Here is a 20,410-nt window from a genome sequence, read left to right as displayed (position 1 = left end):
CTGATGACCTCCTGCATGAAAGGCAAACGCCTTACCTCCATGCTCTTTCCGGCCCCCAAAATAATATTTCTAATGTTTGATGGATGACTCCCATGTTTAGAAATCATTCATGTAAATAGTTGTTACTTCATTCATTTTGTAAATAAGAGAATCTCAGTATTACTCAGTAACAATCCTCATTCTTAGAAATAAATTCAGTAATAAGTATTTGAGAAGCTTTGGTTAGCTTACATGTGGAGTTGAAATTGAGAAGTTGGTTATGAGAAATTATTACATTGATTTGCACAAAAACCAAGACTTATGAGATGATTCAGTTGTGCCACAATAAAAATATTAAGGAACGTTATAAGAAATCAGCTGTTTCTTTACCTAAATGAATGATATCTATTTCAAACTGCTGAATATTTTTAATAGTTTATTTGCAGAGTTAAAGAGTATATTTCCTCTTTCCTAGGAGTTGGACGTTCGATGGAATCCAAGTTGGCATCTTTGGGAATTAAAACTTGTGGAGATTTGCAATATATGACCATGGCTAAACTCCAAAAAGAATTTGGTCCCAAAACTGGTCAAATGCTGTATAGGTTCTGTCGAGGTCTGGATGACAGACCAGTTCGAACTGAAAAGGAAAGAAAATCTGTTTCAGCTGAAATCAACTATGGAATAAGATTTACACAGGTATTGATCTTTCAGTGAGTTTACCTTACATCTTTTTTTTTGGCCAGAATAGGGCATTTGTCAGGAGTAATAGCTGAACATCACTGTGTGTGGCCAAATTTTTTTTCCTTTAGGATAGTCACTGTGAAATCACAAAGTTCTTCATGATTGGGTTTCAGGTACTGCCCTTCATGTTTTTACCTCATCCTCTCCAACTAGAATCTGATCTTTTCCAGAGTGGGCAAGGCTTCCCTACTTAGGTTGTTGGTAGTATTGGGTTCAATTGAAGGGAACTTTCTGTTTGTTGGCTTTGTCCATAGTAAATGCTTAACAGAATAGGTATTCAACTCTGAATACATTTACTTTGTCTTTCCATAGCCAAAAGAAGCAGAAGATTTTCTTCTGAATCTTTCAGAAGAAATTCAACGACGACTTGAAGCTGCTGGCATGAAGGGTAAACGTCTGACCCTCAAAATCATGGTCCGAAAACCAGGAGCCCCAGTAGAAACTGCAAAATTTGGAGGCCATGGAATCTGTGATAATATAACCAGGTAAGTTCATCTTGAAGAGCATACTAGCGAGCACACAACTTTTCTTTCATGTATCAGACCACAAACTCAGTCCCTGGCACTGCAAAGCAAAACTACGTTTTATTAATGTGAAGGAAAAATGGGAAAGTTTGAAGAAAGGCATGTTAACTGACTTATTTGATACTCTGTGGAGCCACGTCTTGGACCATTTGTATTTGGTTGATGTGCTCAAATTCAGCCTGCGCTGAAGGTTGTGAGACTGGCATTTGGAGAACTTACTTAGAAAGGAAGGCTGAGGTTGAGAACCATGACCCACGTTTCTTAGCTGTGGGCTTAATGGGAATCTCCATTTCAGAATGATTCAAGTTAATTCAGTTAGGTAGGTATGATTTCTGTTTGTGAGAGATTTGTCATTGTAATAGCTGGCAACTGCTTATAGAAAAACAACTAGTACAAAATGTTAGATTCAGGACCAATATGAAAATGTCACTTTCTATTTGAAAGGACACAGTCCAATGTTTGTGATCTGCTAATTAACAACACTAAAAATTTCTGTTCTGAAAATCACATATAAGAAAAACTGTTTAAGGGTTAGTTCGGAGCCAGAGTGATTAGTATAATGTGGAAGATACATATAGGTACATTCATTAATTGTATGGAGATACTAAAAAATTTTTTTCTGTTTTTGAGACCATACCTGGCTGTGCTCAAGGCTTACTCCTGGCTCTGCACTTAGGGATCATATGACCATATTGAGTGCTGGGGATCCCAAGTCTGATGCAGGCAAGGCAAATGCCCTCCCCTCTGTACAATCTCTCCAGCACCTGCTATGTATAATCTTAAGAAAAATCAGCCTTTCGATCATATTTGGAAGGACTGAGAAACTTTAGAAATCTAATTACATGGGGCCGGGTAGGTGGCGCTGGAGGTAAGGTGTCTGCCTTGCAAGCGCTAGCCAAGGAAGGACCGCGGTTCGATCCCCCGGCGTCCCATATGGTCCCCCCAAGCCAGGGGCGATTTCTGAGCACATAGCCAGGAGTAACCCCTGAGCGTCAAACGGGTGTGGCCCAAAAACCAAAAAAAAAAAAAAAAAAAAAAAAAGAAATCTAATTACATGATTAAAATAATTGAAGTTGGGGCTGAAGCAATAGTATAATGGGTAAGACATTTGCCTTTGAAGTAGCCAACCCAGTTCCATCCCCAGCATCCTATATGGTCCCTGAAGCCCACCAAGAATATCCTGTGAGCATCGCTAGGTGTGGCCCCCAAACCAAATAAAACCATTGAAATTAAGGGTAGCAATGAGTAGCACGTAGCCCATCCAATACTGGTTCAATCCCCAGCATCACTGGCTGTGAGATTAATAATTGAGGTCAAGGACTAGAAAAATAATACAGTGAGTAGCATGCTGGTCTTATAAGCTTTCATCCCAAGATCAACCTCTGGCATCATAAGGTCCCCTGAGCATTGCCAGGAGTAATTCCTGAGGGCAGAGCCTAGGGTAAGCCCTGAGCATCACTGGATGTGATCTCCCCCCTTCCAAATAAAACACAAATAGTAAAATAATTGCAATTAATTGTTTCCTCATTTAAGGATATTATGTATTTAAATATTTTATAAATTTAGCTTTATTTTCCCCACCCACCCCCTAAATTTAGCTTTTTTAAGTATCACATAATCTTTTATCGTAAGCTTTGAAAATAGTTTATTATGTAATTTTGAACGTTCAGAAATGAGCAAGAGGGACTGGCGAGGTGGCACTAGAGGTAGCCAAGGTGTCCGCCTTGCAAGCGCTAGCCAAGGAAGGACCTTGGTTCGATCCCCCGGCATCCCATATGGTCCTCCCAAGCCAGGGGCAATTTCTGAGCACTTAGCCAGGAGTAACCCCTGAGCATCAAACGGGTGTGGCCCGAAAAAAAAAAAAAAGAAATGAGCGAGAGTGATGGGTAGTACAGCCAATAGGTAGAGCACTTATTTTGCACACAGCAGACCTGAGTTCCATTCTCACTACTGTTGTGGCCCTTGCATTAAAAATTCTTTTAGGGGGCCCGGAGAGATAGCACAGCGGTGTTTGCCTTGCAAGCAGCCGGTCCAGGACCTGAGGTGATTGGTTCGAATCCCGGTGTCCCATATGGTCCCCTGTGCATGCCAGGAGCTATTTCTGAGCAGACAGCCAGGAGTAACCCCTGAGCAACGCTGGGTGTGGCCCAAAAACCAAACAAACAAAACATTTAGGGAGCCAGAGTAGCATGGAGGTAGGGCGTTTGCCTTACATGCAGGATGGTGGTTTGAATCCCGGCATCCCATATGGTCCCCAGAGCCTGCCAGGAACGATTTCTGAGCATAGAGCCAGGAGTAAGCCCCTGAGTGAAGTCAGGTGTGACCCAAAAACCAAAAAAAAAAAAAATTTTTTTGTGCTATAGTATTTCCTTCCATTCAGGAATTGATCCATTGAGCCAAGTTCACACTGTGCTGTATCCTATCAATTCTCCTTTATTTTTAATTCATATATAAAATTTTATTTTAGGCATTGTGATTTACAAAACTGTATAAAGCATTCCAGCATTATACCACCTACTAGAATCTCCTTCCTTCTACTGTCCCAATTTTCTTTCCCCTGGAAACCAGTTCTCAGTTTCTGTTACCGTAGATTATTATGTTAGATTATTCTGTGTCTGTTCCTCTCCTAATTTCAATCAGCATGATATTCCAGATTCAGCCATGTAGCAGCAAATTGCTTGATTTCATCTTTTCTTATGGTAGAATAGTATTTAGTTTTGTACATAGTTTCCTTATATACAAAAAGAAACTTTACCCACTCATTTATTCTTGAACACTTGAATCATTTCCAGATTTGGGCTATTGTGGACAGAAGTATCTTTTTTCAATAGTCTTTGGCTGTTAGGATGAATGATAGTAGAATTGTTGGATCCTATGAAGGCTCAACTTGTTCTCCAGTAGTGCTCAGGGGTTACTCCTGGCTCTGTGCTCAGAAATTTCTCCTGGCAGGCACGGTGGACCCTATGGGATGCCAGAATTCGAACCACCATTCATCCTGAATCGACTACATGCAAGACAAACGCTCTACTGCTGTGCTATCTCTCCAGCCCCTCAACTTGTTTTTTGATGTGTGCATATTTTCCAAAAAGGCTAAATAAGTTGAAATTCTCACCAGCAATGAATTGTGTATTCTTCTACATCTATGCCAACACTAGTTGCTTTTTTTTATTAATATTTTTATTTAAGTAACATGATTATAGTTGGGTTACAGTCACAAACAGATCACCCCCCTTCACCAGTGTAATTGTAGTCTGTGCCAGTCTCATTGGTGTGAGGTCTTATCTCATTGTTTTAGCTTGCATTTCCCTGATGATAAATTATGTAGAGTACTTTTAATTTTTATTTTATTGAAACAGTTGTGATCTACAGAGTTCTTCATAGTTGAATTTCAGATATACAATGAGTCAGGGCCTGCCCACCACCAGTGTGGCAAGGGTGGTGGTGGTGGTGATGATAATGTATGTTCCAATAGTGTTTGACCTATGTCTTTAAGAAAAGTCATAGGTCTGCATTGAACCTGGTATGTGTACACATACATACTTATGTATTTCTGTGCGTGTGTATGTGTTTTTATTATCATGAAAAGTTATTAGTGATTAGGTTTCATTGTGTGTATATTTTATCACCATGAAAAGTTATTAATGATTCCATTTCAGACATATCTCAATATTGATCCCTTCACCAGTGTTCACTTCCTTCTACCAATGCCTCTGCCCCATTTGCCTCCCACTTACAATCTGCTCCTATGAAAGGCAATTTTTGGTATCTATTTTGTAAATGAGTTTTATGAGCTGTGAATGCTTTTTCTGTTTTGGGGCCACACCTGGTGGGACCCGGTTTACTGGTGGCTCTGCACTTAGCTATTACTCTTGACAGACTCAGGGACCATGTGGATGCCAGAGATTGAACCCTGATTGACCATACGCCAAGCAAATGCCCTCCCCACTGTGCTATCGCTCTGGCCTCCTGTGAATGCTTTTTATGTAACAGATTGTATATCAAGACTTTATTAGATACTCCAGAACACAAGTTTATTTAGTACTGGCTTATCTTTAAGAATAGTTTTTGAAAGGAAGAGTGAGAGAGAAAATGCCTGCTCCCATAGAGGCAGAGGGAAGAGTAGAAGGGGAATTGAGGAACATTGGTGGTGGTAAATGTTCATGGGAGAAGGGTGTTTGGTATTATTGAAACTCCATCATGAACAACTCTGTAATCATGGTGTTTAAATAAAAGGGGGGGGCAGTTTTTGACCCAGCTGTAGTCTAAAGCAGTGGCTTTTAAACTTAGTTTAACTGGACTGGTTAAATTGAAGAATTTCTCAAACCACTAAGGCAGAAAATAACAAAAAGGAAAGAATATTGTATGTCAGCATTCACCGTATTTTCTGGATTATAAGACAACTTTTTTCTTAAAAGTTAGGAGGGGTCATCTTATATGCCAGTATATGGCATGCTGAAACTTACTCCAGCTTCAGGGACAAGCTATCTGCCCCCCTCTTACCACAGCATCCCATCTAGCTGCCAGGTGTCATCACTGTCCTCTGCTTGTCCTGATTCATCTTTCAGGGCACACAGAGGAGCTGAGTTATCGAGCACTGCATCTCATCCAGCCGCCAGGTATGCAGCTTTCCAGTGCTCAGTTCTCTGTTCAGCTTTTATGGGACACTGGAGGCGCTCTGTCTCCCTCTAGCTGTCCTATTAATCACTGCACCCCAGCCAGCTGCTCTTGAAGGCCCCCCCCCCCCGCCCTGTTCTCAATGTAGATCACAAATAAAAAAAATCACAGTCACTCACTACAAATGACAAATGTAGAATGATTGTTGGCACTTCAAAATCTAGCTTTATGAAACATACACTGTTAACCTTTGAGGGTTCAACTCTTTTTCTCATGTTTTTTAATTTCCATTTGGTGTACGTTAAAAGAGAAGTAGTCTTTTATGGCGAATATAGCTTAAACCTTATATTTTAACAGGAAAAGTAAGGGGTCGTCTTATATGCCCAGTCGTCTCATGGTATATATACATGTATAATAGTACCTACATGACTCAAGTGAAACAAAGAAGCAGTAACTTTTGTGTATGGGAAGAAAAGTTATACCAAAACTCTCAAAGGGCAATAATTTGGGGCCAGTGCAGTAGTACGGTGGGTGGCTTGTTTGCTTTGCACACAGTCAACCCGAATTCAATTCCTGGCATCTCATATAGTTCCCTGAGCCTGCCAGGAGTAATTCCTGAGCACAGAGCCAGGATTAAATCCCTGAACACCTCTGGTGTGCCCCCCCCCCCAAAAAAAAAACATAAAAAGGACAACAGACTTCAGTATTTAGTTCATAATTATTTTGGTTTTGGGTCACACCCAGCAGTGCTCAGGGGTTACTCCTGACTTTATGCTCAGAAATGGCTCCTGGCAGGTCGGGGGACCATATGGGATGCTGGGATTTGAACCACTGTCCTTCTGCATGCAAGGCAAATGCCCTACCTCCATGCTATTTCTCCTAACCCTGGCTCATAATTCGAAATGTGCTCTATATACCAAGGAAGATAGCCCTAGTGGTAAAGGCCTACTTCCTAGCATTGCTTGGCGCCCCCATAAACATCATCAGGAGTAGCCCTGTTTTAAAAGTAAATCAGTGGTCTAGTATAATATAGGGTAGAGTACTTAAATGCAACAGACCCAGATTCAGTCCCTAGCATCCCGTATGGTCTCCCCACCCCTGTCAACTGTGATCCCTGCCACACCTTTGTGTGGCCTAAAAACCAAAAAGAATAAGACACTAAATTAAAAGTACTTTTCCATAATTATATTATCTACTGGCCCTAATTGAAAGCTCTGTGAAAATTCAGGATGCTAGAACTGATACATTCTAACTTTATAGAAATGAAATTTTGGGGCCGGGCAGTGGCGCTAGAGGTAAGGTGCCTGCCTTGCCTGCACTATCCTTGGATGGACCACGGTTCGATCCCCCGGAGCCCCATATGGTCCTCCAAGCCAGGAGCGACTTCTGAGCGCATAGCCAGGAGTAACCCCTGAGCGTCACCGGGAGTGGCCCAAAAACCAAAAAAAAAAAAAAAAAGAAATGAAATTTTAAGTTGCTTATCGAAGAGCCGCATATATATTATCACTTGGCTTTCTGTGTATGGTTTTAGTTTTTGAGCCACATCTTACATTGGCTCTGCACTGGCTCTAAACTCAGAAATCGTCCCTGGCAGGCTGGGAAACTACACGGGGTGCCTGAATCGAACCAGGTCCCTTCCGGGTCAGCTGCATGCAAGGCAAATGCCCTACCGCTGTGCTATCTCTCCAGCCTCAAGAGTTCTTATTTTTAATTAAAAAATAGCCATATAGATATATATATGGCAGGCCAGGGGACCATATGGGATGCAGATCCAATGTGGGTCTATACTGGGTCAGCCACATGCAAGGCAAATGCTTTACCCACTGTGCTGTCACTTTGGCCCTATGCTTATTTAGGTTTTGTAAGGTAATTTATGCTGGAGTGAAATAAAAAATTTTTATTTAGGCACTGTGATTATGATGTTATTCTTAGTTGTTACAAGGCATACAATTTTCCCTTACAAATCCCATTAAGTGTCAGCTCACCATCAGTAGTGTCTCCCTTTAACTTCACTCCCTATCCTTGACACTCTTCAGTTTGGTGATAACTAAAGTTTTGATCTCTGCTTTCAGTGTTGGTTCTCTAGTTCAACTCTGTAATTGAATCTCACTCTTCACCACCAGTCTTGTGGCCCTTGCCCCCTTCCCTGTTGTCCCCCATGCAGCTCTTCCTCCTTTTTACTTTTTTCCTTCCCCATCTTTACTTAGTTCAGTAGTCTCAATTCCAGGCTGGTTAGGTCTCCCTCTATTGAAGTCTGTATATGTCATAAATGAGAGAGTTCATCCTGATCCATCTTTCTTCCATTAGCATGATACCTTCCACTTCCATCCAACTTATGGCAGATTGCATGATTTCATCCTTCCTGGATGCAATTGCATAGTGTAGAATTCGTGTGTATGTGAGAGGTGGGGAGGGAATGGGAGGAGTGGAAGACGGAAAGGGGAGGAATAACCTGCATGCTGCCGGATGTGGCCCAAAAAGAAATCTTTGGTTTTCTGATGACCTGCTCTTTATTTTTTGGGCGGGGGAGTTTTGGGCCACACCCATTGACGCTCAGAAATAACTGACTTGGGGGATCCTATGGTACACCTGGGATTGAACTGTCCTAGGTTAGTGTGTGCAAGGTAGACGCCCTACCGCTTACACCACTGCTCCGGCCCAGACCGGTTCTTTATTTTTGTGGAGCCCCCCCCCCCCCAATACACAAACACATTAAGGCATATGCTCTGCCATTGGGTATATCCAAGCTCCTCAACACCTGTCTTTTACTCTCTGAAATTTAATATCTTCTCTTTACCTTGGTAGATTTTGGAATGTTATTTAGGCTTTATGCCAGGCATTTTAAGTGTTAAAAATTTAATTGGAGGTAGTTTTTAAAAATTCAATGAACATTTAGGTACTATCTTATAGTGTTTTCTCAATTCTTACAGACCCAGTTAGATTTTTTTTTTTGATTGCTTTTTCAGGGGTGTGGGGCAGGGGGACTCCCATGCAGCATTCAGGAGGCCTGGGAGACCCCACTGGCAGTTCTTGAAACCAGTACTGCTTAGACCTGAGACACTGCTTTTCAGACTCAGGAAACCCGGTGGTGCTAGAAGCAGGTGTGGGAACTTGTGGCTGTCATATGCTAGGCTATGCTGTCTCCAACCTCATTTCTACCTTTTTTTGGGGGAAGGGAAAGGTCGTCACACCTGGCATCGCTCAGGAGTTATTCCTGGCTCTACGCTCAGAAGTCGGTCCTGGTAGGCTTGGGGGACCATATGCTGAGATTGGAACCAGTCCCTGCTGTGTTGGCCAATTGCAAAGCAAGCACCTTACTGCTATGCTTTCACTCTGGCCCCCTCATTGCTACCTTTTCTTTCAATTTCAGGCTTCCTCTGGTTGTTTCCATCTACTACAATGCTTTCTCTTGTATTTGGTCTCTCACAGCTCCCAATTCCCAGGACCAAGCAGTGCTAGGGACTGAACCCTGGGCACCTGTACGTGCTCCTTCCCTTTGAGCCATCATCCCCCAAGCATGCTCTTCAGAATCTCTGGGTTCATAGATGACCACTAAAACGGAGGCGACTAGAGTGGCTGGAGGGATCTGATCTTTGGTTGTCACAGTTACTGACAGCTGAGTCTCGAAGCATCTCATCTTTCCACAGCTGAATACGGATCCCTCGCTTCCCTGTCCACATTCCCCTGTACTGTGTCATCCATAGGACAGTGGAGTGCGAGTCTTTGTCTCACTCACTTCATCTCACCATCCTCACAAAACCCTGTCATAGTTGTTTATAATTTCTTTATCCATTTATAGAGCCTCTGAAAGCAATTAGAATGTACTTACTAACATGCCAAAATTGTTCAGAGGTAATGATGAAAATAGTCTAGAGGATTGATGATTTTTTTCTGAACATTAACCTTCAGCATAGACCTGGGTCCTAAATCAGTACACTTACCATTTAAACTTTAGTTGCTGTATAAAGTACCTTTATTTGTGTTAACTAAAATTGGCTTTTCCACAATAAAATTTAGACTTTAATTGGTTGTGGTTTCTATTAGATTATAGTTGCAGTATTAACCTGATTTTTCTTCCTTCTGTCAGCATTGGTTTAACTAGCTTCTTTTTTTGTAACTTTACTAGTTTTATTTCAATAGTTCTATATTATTGAGATGCAAATGAATATATATATGGCAGCTTCTGTTCCTTTTAAAAGTTAAATTTTGTTGCTTATAGGACCGCAACTCTTGATCAAGCAACAGATAATGCAAAAGTCATTGGAAAAGCCACACTAAATATGTTTCATACAATGAAGTTAAATATATCAGATATGAGAGGGGTAAGTAGTGTGCAACAATCTAAAACATTTTCTTGAGGTTTGATCAAATGAATGGGTCTTGTTGGGAGCATGAGTTACATGCATGCTTGTATTGTAGTTCCTTTGTAACAGTCAAATATGGCTTTCTCATCTGACCTTGTTTTTCAAAGCATTATTTTATTTCCAATGTCTAGAATATTTTCTATGGATTTTAAGTCATTTTAGGCAATGACTTTTCATAAATCCTTTCTTTTTTTCCCCATAAGTATATAGGATTGTGAACTTGTTATATCAGAAATTTATTCCAGTGCTCGCGTCAACAGCACATATATTAAAAATTAACAACACAGAGAAGATTAGCATGTCCCCTGTGCAAGGATGACACAAAAATTCAAGAAGAAACTTACGAATAAAAGATGATCTAGAAGGGAGGTCTTACTATAGGTACATAATGACAACTTTGGAACAGATAAGCAAGAGGGCTTAAGAAATATAAAACTCCGTGAGCCTTCCCTGGAGGTGAGTCGACACGCCCAGAAAGGGAGGAGCCACTGAACTTCGCTGGATCTCAGATGCCAGCACCCTTCTGCCTCTCTATTCTGCTGTCCTGCATTTTCGGCCTGATTTCACCCTTGGTGCGGCTCATCAGCCAGCCTGCCTTCCTGTGAACGTTCCGGGGAGTCTGCCTTCCCGTGAGCCTTCCGTGGAGGTGAGTCGACACGCCCAGAAAGGGAGGAGCCACCGAACTCTGCTGGATCTCAGATGCCAGCACCCTTCTGCCTCTCTACTCTGCTGTCCTGCATTTTCGGCCTGATTTCACCCTTGGTGCGGCTCATCAGCCAGCCTGCCTTCCTGTGAACTTTCCGGGGAGTCTGCCTTCCCGTGAGCCTTCCGTGGAGGTGAGTCGACAAGCCCAGAAAGGGAGGGGCCACTGAACTTCGCTGGATCTCAGATGCCAGCACTGTTCTGCCTCTCTACTCTGCTGTCCTGCATTTTTGGCCTGATTTCATCCTGGGTGCGGCCCATCTGCCAGCCTGCGTTCCTGTGAGCCTTCCGTGGACGTGAGTCGACACGCCCAGAAAGGGAGAAGCCAGAGGAGCACGGTTGCTCCGCTCCCCTTCGCGACGGTGCACAGCATTTAGCCAATGAATACAATCACAACACGTAGAAAAACACGCAGTACTAGTGTGACAATGGGGAAACAACATGGGCCAGTGCCAGACATAGAGAATGAAGATGGCAACTCTGATGACTTGAACATGATCAACCACCTAGTCAGTCTCTCAGATAAGGAGTTTAGAGTTGCAATATGGAACATGTTCAAAGAACTCAAACAAAGTATAGAAGAGAAAACTAAAAAGAATCAGGAGAATATGAAGATAGAAATGAGAAAACTCCAAACGGAAATTTCAGATCAAATAACAGGTCTGAGAAACTCAGTAGATGAATTGAAGAAAAACATGTTTGAGATTTCCCACAGGTTAACAGCAGCTGAGGATAGAATCAGTACACTGGAAGATGAGATACATAACAATTACATACAGCAGAAGAAATTGGAAAAAAGCCTCAAAGCAAATGATCAAACAATGGAAAAATTACTCAAAGAATGGGAACAGATGAAAATAGAAGTCTATGATAAGCTCAACAGAAACAACTTAAGAATCATTGGAGTCCCAGAGACTCAGGAAGAAAATCTCCGGGAAGAATCAACAGTCAAGAACATCATTAAAGAGAAACTACCAGAGATAATGAATACATGTGATCAAATCCTGCATGCCCGAAGAGTGCCAACTAAAAGAGACCCCAGAAAAAACACCCCAAGACACATCCTGGTCACAATGACGAATCCCATAGATAGAGACAGAATTCTGAAAGCAGCAAGATCGAAAAGAGAAATTACATTTAAGGGAACATCCTTGAGATTTACTGCAGACCTGTCACCAGAAACACTCAAGGCCAGAAGGCAGTGGTGGGACATAGTGACAAAACTCAATGAAATAAATGCTTCGCCTAGAATACTGCACCCAGCAAAACTCACTTTTAGGTTTGAAGGAACAATACATAGTTTCACAGACAAACAACAGCTCAAAAACTTCACAGACTCAAAACCATTCTTAAAAGAAAAACTGAACGGCATACTTTAAGACAAGGCTTACCAACAGACACACCAAACTTTAATATAAAGATGGCACTAACTCCCAGGACAATTCTTTCTCTCAATGTCAATGGACTAAATGCACCAGTTAAGAGACACAGTGGCTAAATGGATCAAAAAACTCAATCCAACCTTCTGCTGCCTACAAGAAACGCACCTGAATAGTCAGAACAAACATAGACTCAAAATAAAAGGCTGGAGGAAAATCATCCAAGCAAACAACACCCAAAAAAAAGCAGGAGTGGCCATATTAATATCAGATGATGCAAACTTTATACTTAGGAAAGTAGTAAGGGACAAAGATGGACATTTTGTATTAATCAAGGGATATGTACAGCAGGAAGAAATCACCCTCCTAAACATATATGCACCGAATGAGGGGCCAGCAAAATATTTAATACAACTGTTGACAAATCTGAAAAATAATATCAATAACAACACAATAATTGTGGGAGACCTCAACACGGCATTGTCAACACTAGACAGGTCAACCAGACTGAAACCCAACAAGAATATACTAGACCTGAGGAGAGAAATGGAAGTAAGAGGCCTAGTAGATATATACAGGACACTCCACCCCCAGAAGCCTGGATACACATTTTTCTCTAATGTACATGGGACATTCTCTAGGATAGACTACATGTTAGCACACAAAACATATCTCCATAATATCAAGAGGATAGAAATTTTGCAGGCTGCCTTTGCTGACCACAAAGCCCTGAAATTATATATAAACTACAAAGGGACACAGAAGAAAAATTTTAACACCTGGAAGTTAAATAGCCTCATACTGAATAATCAGTGGGTCCGAGATGAAATCAAAGAGGAAATCAAAACCTTCCTGAAAACAAATGACAATGGAGACACAATTTATCAGAACCTATGGGACACAGCAAAAGCAGTACTGAGAGGAAAATTTATAGCTTTGCAAGCACACATCAGGAAAGAAGAAGGGGCATACCTGAATAGCTTAATGACGCAGCTCATAGAATTAGAAAGTGCTCAACAAAAGGATCCAAAAATAGGGAGGCAGAAGGAAATAACAAAGCTGAGAGCAGAAATCAATGAAGTGGAAACCAGAAAAACCATCCAAAAGATCAACGAAAGCAGAAGTTGGTTCTTTGAAAAAATAAACAAGATTGATAGACCACTGGCAAAACTAACAAAGAAAGAAAGAGAGAGAAACTTGATAACTCGTATTAGGAATGAAAAAGGAGAGATCACTACTGATATGGTAGAGATTCAAAGGGTAATCAGAAACTACTTTGAGAAACTCTATGCCACTAAAAATGAAAACCTGGAAGAAATGGATAAATTTTTGGAATCTTATAATCTTCCACGATTGAATGAAGAGGATGTAGCATATCTAAACACACCCATTACTATTGAGGAAATTAAGAAAGTAATCAAATGTCTGCCCAAAAACAAAAGCCCAGGCCCAGATGGATTTACTAATGAATTCTTTCAAACCTTTCAAGAGGAACTACTACCAATCCTGGCAAGACTCTTTCATGAAATTGAAAAAACAGGAAAACTTCCAAATAGCTTTTATGAAGCCAACATTACCTTGATACCTAAACCAGACAGAGATGCTACGAAAAAAGAAAATTACAGACCAATATCGCTGATGAATGCAGATGCAAAGATCTTCAACAAAATCCTGGCAAATAGGATTCAATGCCTCATTAAGAAGATCATCCACTACGATCAAGTAGGTTTCATTCCAGGAATGCAAGGCTGGTTTAACATCCGTAAATCTATCAACATAATACACAACATCAACAGCAAGAAAAATAAAAATCACATGATCATATCAATCGACGCAGAGAAAGCATTTGACAAGGTCCAACACCCATTCTTGATCAAAACTCTCAGCAAGATGGGAATGGAGGGAACCTTTCTCAATATAGTTAAGGCCATCTACCACAAGCCAGAGGCAAATATTGTCCTCAATGGAGAAAAACTGAAAGCCTTTCCTCTAAATTCTGGCACAAGACAAGGCTGTCCTCTCTCACCACTCCTATTCAACATAGCACTGGAAGTACTCGCTATAGCGATTAGGCAAGAAAAGGATATCAAGGGAATCCAGATAGGAAAGGAAGAAGTCAAGCTCTCACTGTTTGCAGATGACATGATACTCTACTTAGAAAACCCCAAAGACTCTATCAAAAAGCTTCTAGAAACAATAGACTCATATAGCAAGGTGGCAGGCTACAAAATTAACACACAAAAATCAATGGCCTTCCTATACACCAATACTAATAAGGAAGAAATGGACATTAAGAAAACAACTCCATTCACTATAGTGTCACACAAACTCAAATATCTTGGAATCAACTTGACTAAAAATGTGAAGGACCTATACAAGGAAAACTATAAAACTCTGCTCCAAGAAATAAGAGAGGACACGCGGAAATGGAAGCATATACCCTGCTCATGGATTGGCAGGATTAACATCATTAAAATGGCAATACTCCCCAAAGCACTGTACAGATTTAATGCGATCCCCCTAAAGATACCCATGACGTTCTTCAAAGAAGTGGACCAGGCACTTTTGAAATTTATTTGGAACAATAAACACCCTCGAATAGCCAAAGCAATCATTGGGAAAAAGAATATGGGAGGAATTACTTTCCCCAACTTTAAACTTTACTACAAAGCAATAGTTATCAAAACAGCATGGTATTGGAATAAAGACAGGCCCTCAGATCAGTGGAATAAGCTTGAATACTCAGAGAATGTTCCCCAGACATACAATCATCTAATTTTTGATAAAGGAGCAAAAAATCCTAAATGGAACAAAGAAAGCCTCTTCAACAAGTGGTGTTGGCAAAACTGGGTAGCCACTTGCAAAAAATTGAACTTAGACCCCCAGCTAACATCATGTACGAAGGTAAAATCCAAATGGATTAAAGACCTCGATATCAGCCCCAAAACCATAAGATATATAGAACAATACGTAGGTAAAACACTCCAGGACATTGAGGCTAAAGGCATCTTCAAGGAAGAAACTGCACTCTCCAAGCAAGTGAAAGCAGAAATTAACAGATGGGAATATATTAAGCTGAGAAGCTTCTGCACCTCAAAGGAAATAGTGCCCAAGATACAAGAGCCACCCACTGAGTGGGAGAAACTATTCACCCAATACCCATCAGATAAGGGGCTAATCTCCAAAATATACAAGGCACTGACAGAACTTTACAAGAAAAAAACATCTAATCCCATCAAAAAATGGGGAGAAGAAATGAACAGACACTTTGACAAAGAAGAAATACAGATGGCCAAAAGACACATGAAAAAGTGCTCCACATCACTAATCATCAGGGAGATGCAAATCAAAACAACGATGAGATACCACCTCACACCACAGAGAATGGCACACATCACAAAGAATGAGAATAAACAGTGTTGGCGGGGATGTGGGGAGAAAGGAACTCTTATCCACTGCTGGTGGGAATGCCGTCTAGTTCAACCTTTATGGAAAGCGATATGGGGATTCCTCCAAAAACTGGAAATCGAGCTCCCATACGATCCAGCTATACCACTCCTAGGAATATACCCTAGGAACACAAAAATACAATACAAAAACCCCTTCCTTACACCTATATTCATTGCAGCACTATTTACCATAGCAAGACTCTGGAAACAACCAAGATGCCCTTCAACAGACGAATGGCTAAAGAAACTGTGGTACATATACACAATGGAATATTATGCAGCTGTCAGGAGAGATGAAGTCATGAAATTTTCCTATACATGGATGTACACGGAATCTATTATGCTGAGTGAAATAAGTCAGAGAGAGAGAGAAAAACGCAGAATGGTCTCACACATTTATGGGTTTTAAGAAAAATGATAGACATTCTTGCAATAATAACTTTCAGACACAAAAGAGAAAAGAGCTGGAAGTTCCAGCTCACCTCAGGAAGCTCATCACAAAGAGTGATGAGTTTAGTTGGATAAATAACTACATTTTGAACTGTCCTAATAATGAGAATGTATGAGGGAAATTGAGAACCTGTTTAGAGTACAGGCGGGGGTCGGGTGGGGAGGAGGGAGACTTGGGACATTGGTGATGGGAATGTTGCACTGGTGATGGGTGGTGTTAAAAAAAAAAAAAAAAGAAAAAGTATAAAAGATGCACTACAATTTAGGATTAAAAAAAAAAAAGAAATATAAAACTGTTTTTTGGTCTAAAGATTAACTTCAACTTCTGTAGGGTCACTGTCATGAGATACATAAGCAAATCTAACTCACTGGCTTGGTGAGGCTTTGTGAGATGGAAATTTTCCTGGAAATACAATCTGTATTCTTGATCTAGGTTGGGATTCAAGTGAATCAATTGGTTCCAAATAATCTGAACCCTTCCTCCAGTCGCCCATCCATCCCCTCGAATCACAGTGGATCACATTCTGTCCTTGATCTGTTTCACGCTCAGAAAACTAAGAATTCTATAGATGAGGAGCATAAGGAAGGTGAGTGGGCACCAGCATTTTGATCTTTAGGAAGATGCTATAATAAATTTGTCTTTGGCTTAAGAGATAGCTCTGGAGAGACTTTTTCTTTATTTTCAGTATTTCTGGCTGCTATGGATTTGGAAATAGCTTCTGCTTCTAGAACTTGCACTTTCCTGCCATCTCTTCCTACATATCTGACATCAACCATCAGTCCATTTACTAGTAAAGCTGATCCTTCAGGAAAATTGAATGGCCTGCATTCTCCCACCAATGTAAAATCAAGACTGAACCTGAGTATAGAAGTTCCATCACCTTCTCAGGTATGTTAATGTTTAAGTATAAGTGCAAAAATAGTTTTATAGTAAAAGTTGCCTTTTATCTCTTTAACCGAAAGATCTACTCGTTAGGGTGGTTCTTTTGATGGTGGATTCACACCCAGTGGTGCTCAGGACCATAATATGGAATGCCAAGGATCAAACTTGATTGGCACTGTGCAAGGCTTATCCATTATGCTCTGTATTCCTTGATGCTGCTGAAGATCAGCTGAAAAGTGGTAAACCATCAGCAGCCACTTGGCCTCTTTGTAATAATGGTAATTAGGACACACCAAGTGATTATAGAAACCAGTGTCAAAGGTGGCTGAGATAGTGCAGTGGATGAGAACAGGACATGTAGGATTCCATTTGCTGCTGATTAATCACCAAGTTAAGATTGGGCTATCCAGGGCCCGGAGAGATAGCACAGCGGTGTTTGCCTTGCAAGCAGCTGATCCAGGACCAAAGGTGGTTGGTTCGAATCCTGGTGTCCCATATGGTCCCCCGTGCCTGCCAGGAGCTATTTCTGAGCAGACAGCTAGGAGTAACCCCTGAGCACCACCGGGTGTGGCCCAAAAACCAAAAAAAAAAAAAAAAAAAAAAAAAGATTGGGCTATCCAGCTTGTGTCTAAAGGGGAAAAAGAGGAGCAGGCCAGGGAACAGAGGATCCTGATAAGATGGAGAAGATCATTACTAGAATTCCTTTAGAGATAATTTACAAATTTTTAAACAAGAGTTATTTACATTTGTGTACACAATCTCCCATCTGAAACAAAAACCAATGATCCTGGACTCATCTCATTCCAGAAATGGGACTTGCATTGGATCCTCATCTATTGGTAAGCTCTACTATCCAGCTGCTCCTTAATGCTAGACATGCAGTGAACCTACCAAGATTGAGAAACTTAGGGGTACTGGGATCTAGTACTGTCCAGTTGTTGTCTCCAGATCTCACCTATTACTGTGCATTTCTGATGGCAATAGGTCAATTTGAGGAGTTGGTGTGGCTGTACTTGATGTTCATTATCCATGTTCTAAACAAAAATTGGCTCAGTAGAAAAAATGTATGCCTATGTGCATGAAGCCTTTGTTTTATCTCTAGCAGTGGGGGAGGAGGAAGGACATGAAAATGAAAATTAAACTTCTTATAAAAGTAAATGATACATGTGACTCTACTTTCTGAGAAGGCTTTAACTGCAGCTTGAATGCTTTGGTGTTTTACAGCTTGACCAGTCTGTTTTAGAAGCCCTTCCACCTGACCTTCGGGAACAAGTAGAACAAGCTTGTGCTATTAATATTCAGCAAGGAGAATTGCATGGTGATAAAAAGAAAGAACCAGTAAATGGCTGTAGTACAGGAATTTTGCCACAAACAGTTTTGTTACAAATACCAGAACCTCCAGACAAGAACAGTGACACAGGGATCAGTGTCATAGCCCTTCCAGCATTTTCACAGGTGAGTTGACTTAGAGAACCTTACTTAGATCTACCAGTGTCAGTATTCCCACCCTTCCTTTTCCATTCAGTTCACAGACAGAGCCTCCTCTGAAAGAGGGCAGAGAGCAAACAGAAGGATATGGGCCCTAAAGCTTCCACAGTTCTCTTTAGTTTGCAAAGAGGTTTTATGTTCAGAACATTGTTGGGGCTCTAGCCAGAGCCCCACACAGTCTCTTTGTGTACAAACCAGCTGTGGGCTTCTCTCACATACTCCCACCCCAAAAGGGAAAGAAAAGTTGTGATAGGTAGAACACAGGCCTAATGTGTATGTTTTATCCTCAGCTCTGTGTGTGCACCAAATCTCCAGGCACAAACCACTTAGACTGGCCTTGCACACGAACCTCTTGTGTTTCAGCTAATGCTTTAATGGTTCTGTAGTGGGGAAAAGTCAATTTAAATTTTAAATCTCATTCTCACCTTTAGAGGATATGATCTTTGATATTCAAGGCCGCCTAGTAAAAATTAATAAAGATCAGAAAATGATGATTTGGGAACAAACTGTTGGATAGTCAAACTTGTCTTTGAACCTTCTTTTCTACAAGGTGGACCCAGAAGTGTTTGCTGCCCTTCCTCCTGAGCTTCAAAGGGAGCTGAAAGCAGCCTATGATCAAAGACAGAGGCAAGGAGAGAACACAGCTCACCACACAGCAAGCACATCTGGTAAGCCTTGAAAAGTTACAGGCTGCAGAATGAAATCCTCCTTTTATTATCTTAGCATCAAGTGGCCACAGTCTAATTACATTAAGAGCTCTTTAGATTGAAGAACAAATACTAACCTATAAGTAAAGTAATTGTATTTTACCTATACTTTCTTAATACAGAAACCTTTAAATACTTGTAAAGCCAATTGTTGATATTGCTACAGTAAGGGGTAGATTTAAAATATGCTATTTTCTGGGGCCAGTGGTGGCACAAGCAGTAGGTCATTTGTCTTAAAAGCGATAACCTAGGATGGCCAATGTTCGATCCTTTGGCGTCCCATATGGTCCGCACCCCAAGCCAGGAGTAACCTGAGTGTCACCAGGTGTGGCCCAAACACTAAAATAAATAAATAAAATATGCTATTTTCTGAACATCACATCAGAGACCTTCATGTCAAGAACTAAATGCTTCCCACTGCTGAATTTTCTGTTAATCCTTACGTATACCCTATATATGTCAAATTATAAATTGTAGAGATACTAGGAATTACAGCACCTACACCATCCACCATTTCACTAACTCTTACTTTGGAGGCTTGATGCATAGGAAAGAAAACTTGGAACAATCCAAATGCCTTTTTTTTTGGGGGGGGGGGTGGGGGGGGATTCACACCCGGCAGTGCTCAGGACTTATTCCTGGCTCCACGCTCAGAAATCACTCTTGGCAGGCTTGGGGGAGCATATGGGACGCCAGGCTTCAAACCATCGACCTTCTGCATGCAAGGCAAATGCCTTACCTCCATGTTATCTCTCTCTGGCCCCCCAAATGCTTTTTTGTGATGAGCATCCATGTCCATTTTCTTTTAGTGCCTAAAAATCCATTACTTCAGCTAAAACCAGCAACAATAAAAGAGAAGAGAAGAAACAAGAAAAAAAATCCCATCAGCCCTTCAAAAAGGGTCCAGAGTCCTCTGAAAAACAAGATGCTTAATAGTCCTGCAAAAAATCTGCCTGGGGCCCATGAGAGTCCCCAAAAGTTAATTGATGGGTTTCTAAAACATGAGGGTCCTGCTCTCGAGAAACCTCTGGTAATATTTCTTTTATATCCAGAAACTTAATTTCTTTGATCATATTTTAATGTATTGGGCCTTAGGAGGAAAAACAAAACATTTTTCCTTTTTTTTTGTT

The 20,410-nt window shown here is 41.0% G+C and overlaps 1 protein-coding gene and 1 non-coding gene across 2 annotated transcripts in view; both read left to right on the top strand.

Annotated features, from left to right (window-relative positions):
- The window catches only part of REV1 (REV1 DNA directed polymerase), a 104,986-nt gene that overhangs the window by 83,272 nt on the left and 1,304 nt on the right, over positions 1–20,410 (top strand). The window contains exons 13-20 of the mRNA XM_049785042.1: positions 455–675; positions 1,033–1,205; positions 10,078–10,180; positions 16,636–16,789; positions 16,889–17,091; positions 18,310–18,540; positions 19,124–19,241; positions 20,090–20,310. Of these exons, the coding sequence (XP_049640999.1) occupies positions 455–675; positions 1,033–1,205; positions 10,078–10,180; positions 16,636–16,789; positions 16,889–17,091; positions 18,310–18,540; positions 19,124–19,241; positions 20,090–20,310 (1,424 nt within the window). The remainder of the gene's footprint in view (positions 1–454; positions 676–1,032; positions 1,206–10,077; positions 10,181–16,635; positions 16,790–16,888; positions 17,092–18,309; positions 18,541–19,123; positions 19,242–20,089; positions 20,311–20,410) is intronic.
- Positions 10,467–10,572, top strand: LOC126025269 (U6 spliceosomal RNA). Its single transcript, XR_007501300.1, has one exon. It is a non-coding gene; the product is annotated as a U6 spliceosomal RNA (small nuclear RNA).

The sequence above is a fragment of the Suncus etruscus genome, chromosome 12, assembly GCF_024139225.1.
Source record: "Suncus etruscus isolate mSunEtr1 chromosome 12, mSunEtr1.pri.cur, whole genome shotgun sequence".
NCBI classification, from domain to species: domain Eukaryota; kingdom Metazoa; phylum Chordata; class Mammalia; order Eulipotyphla; family Soricidae; genus Suncus; species Suncus etruscus.
Note: the sequence above shows the minus strand (reverse complement) of the source record. Positions and strands in the feature narration are given on the sequence as shown.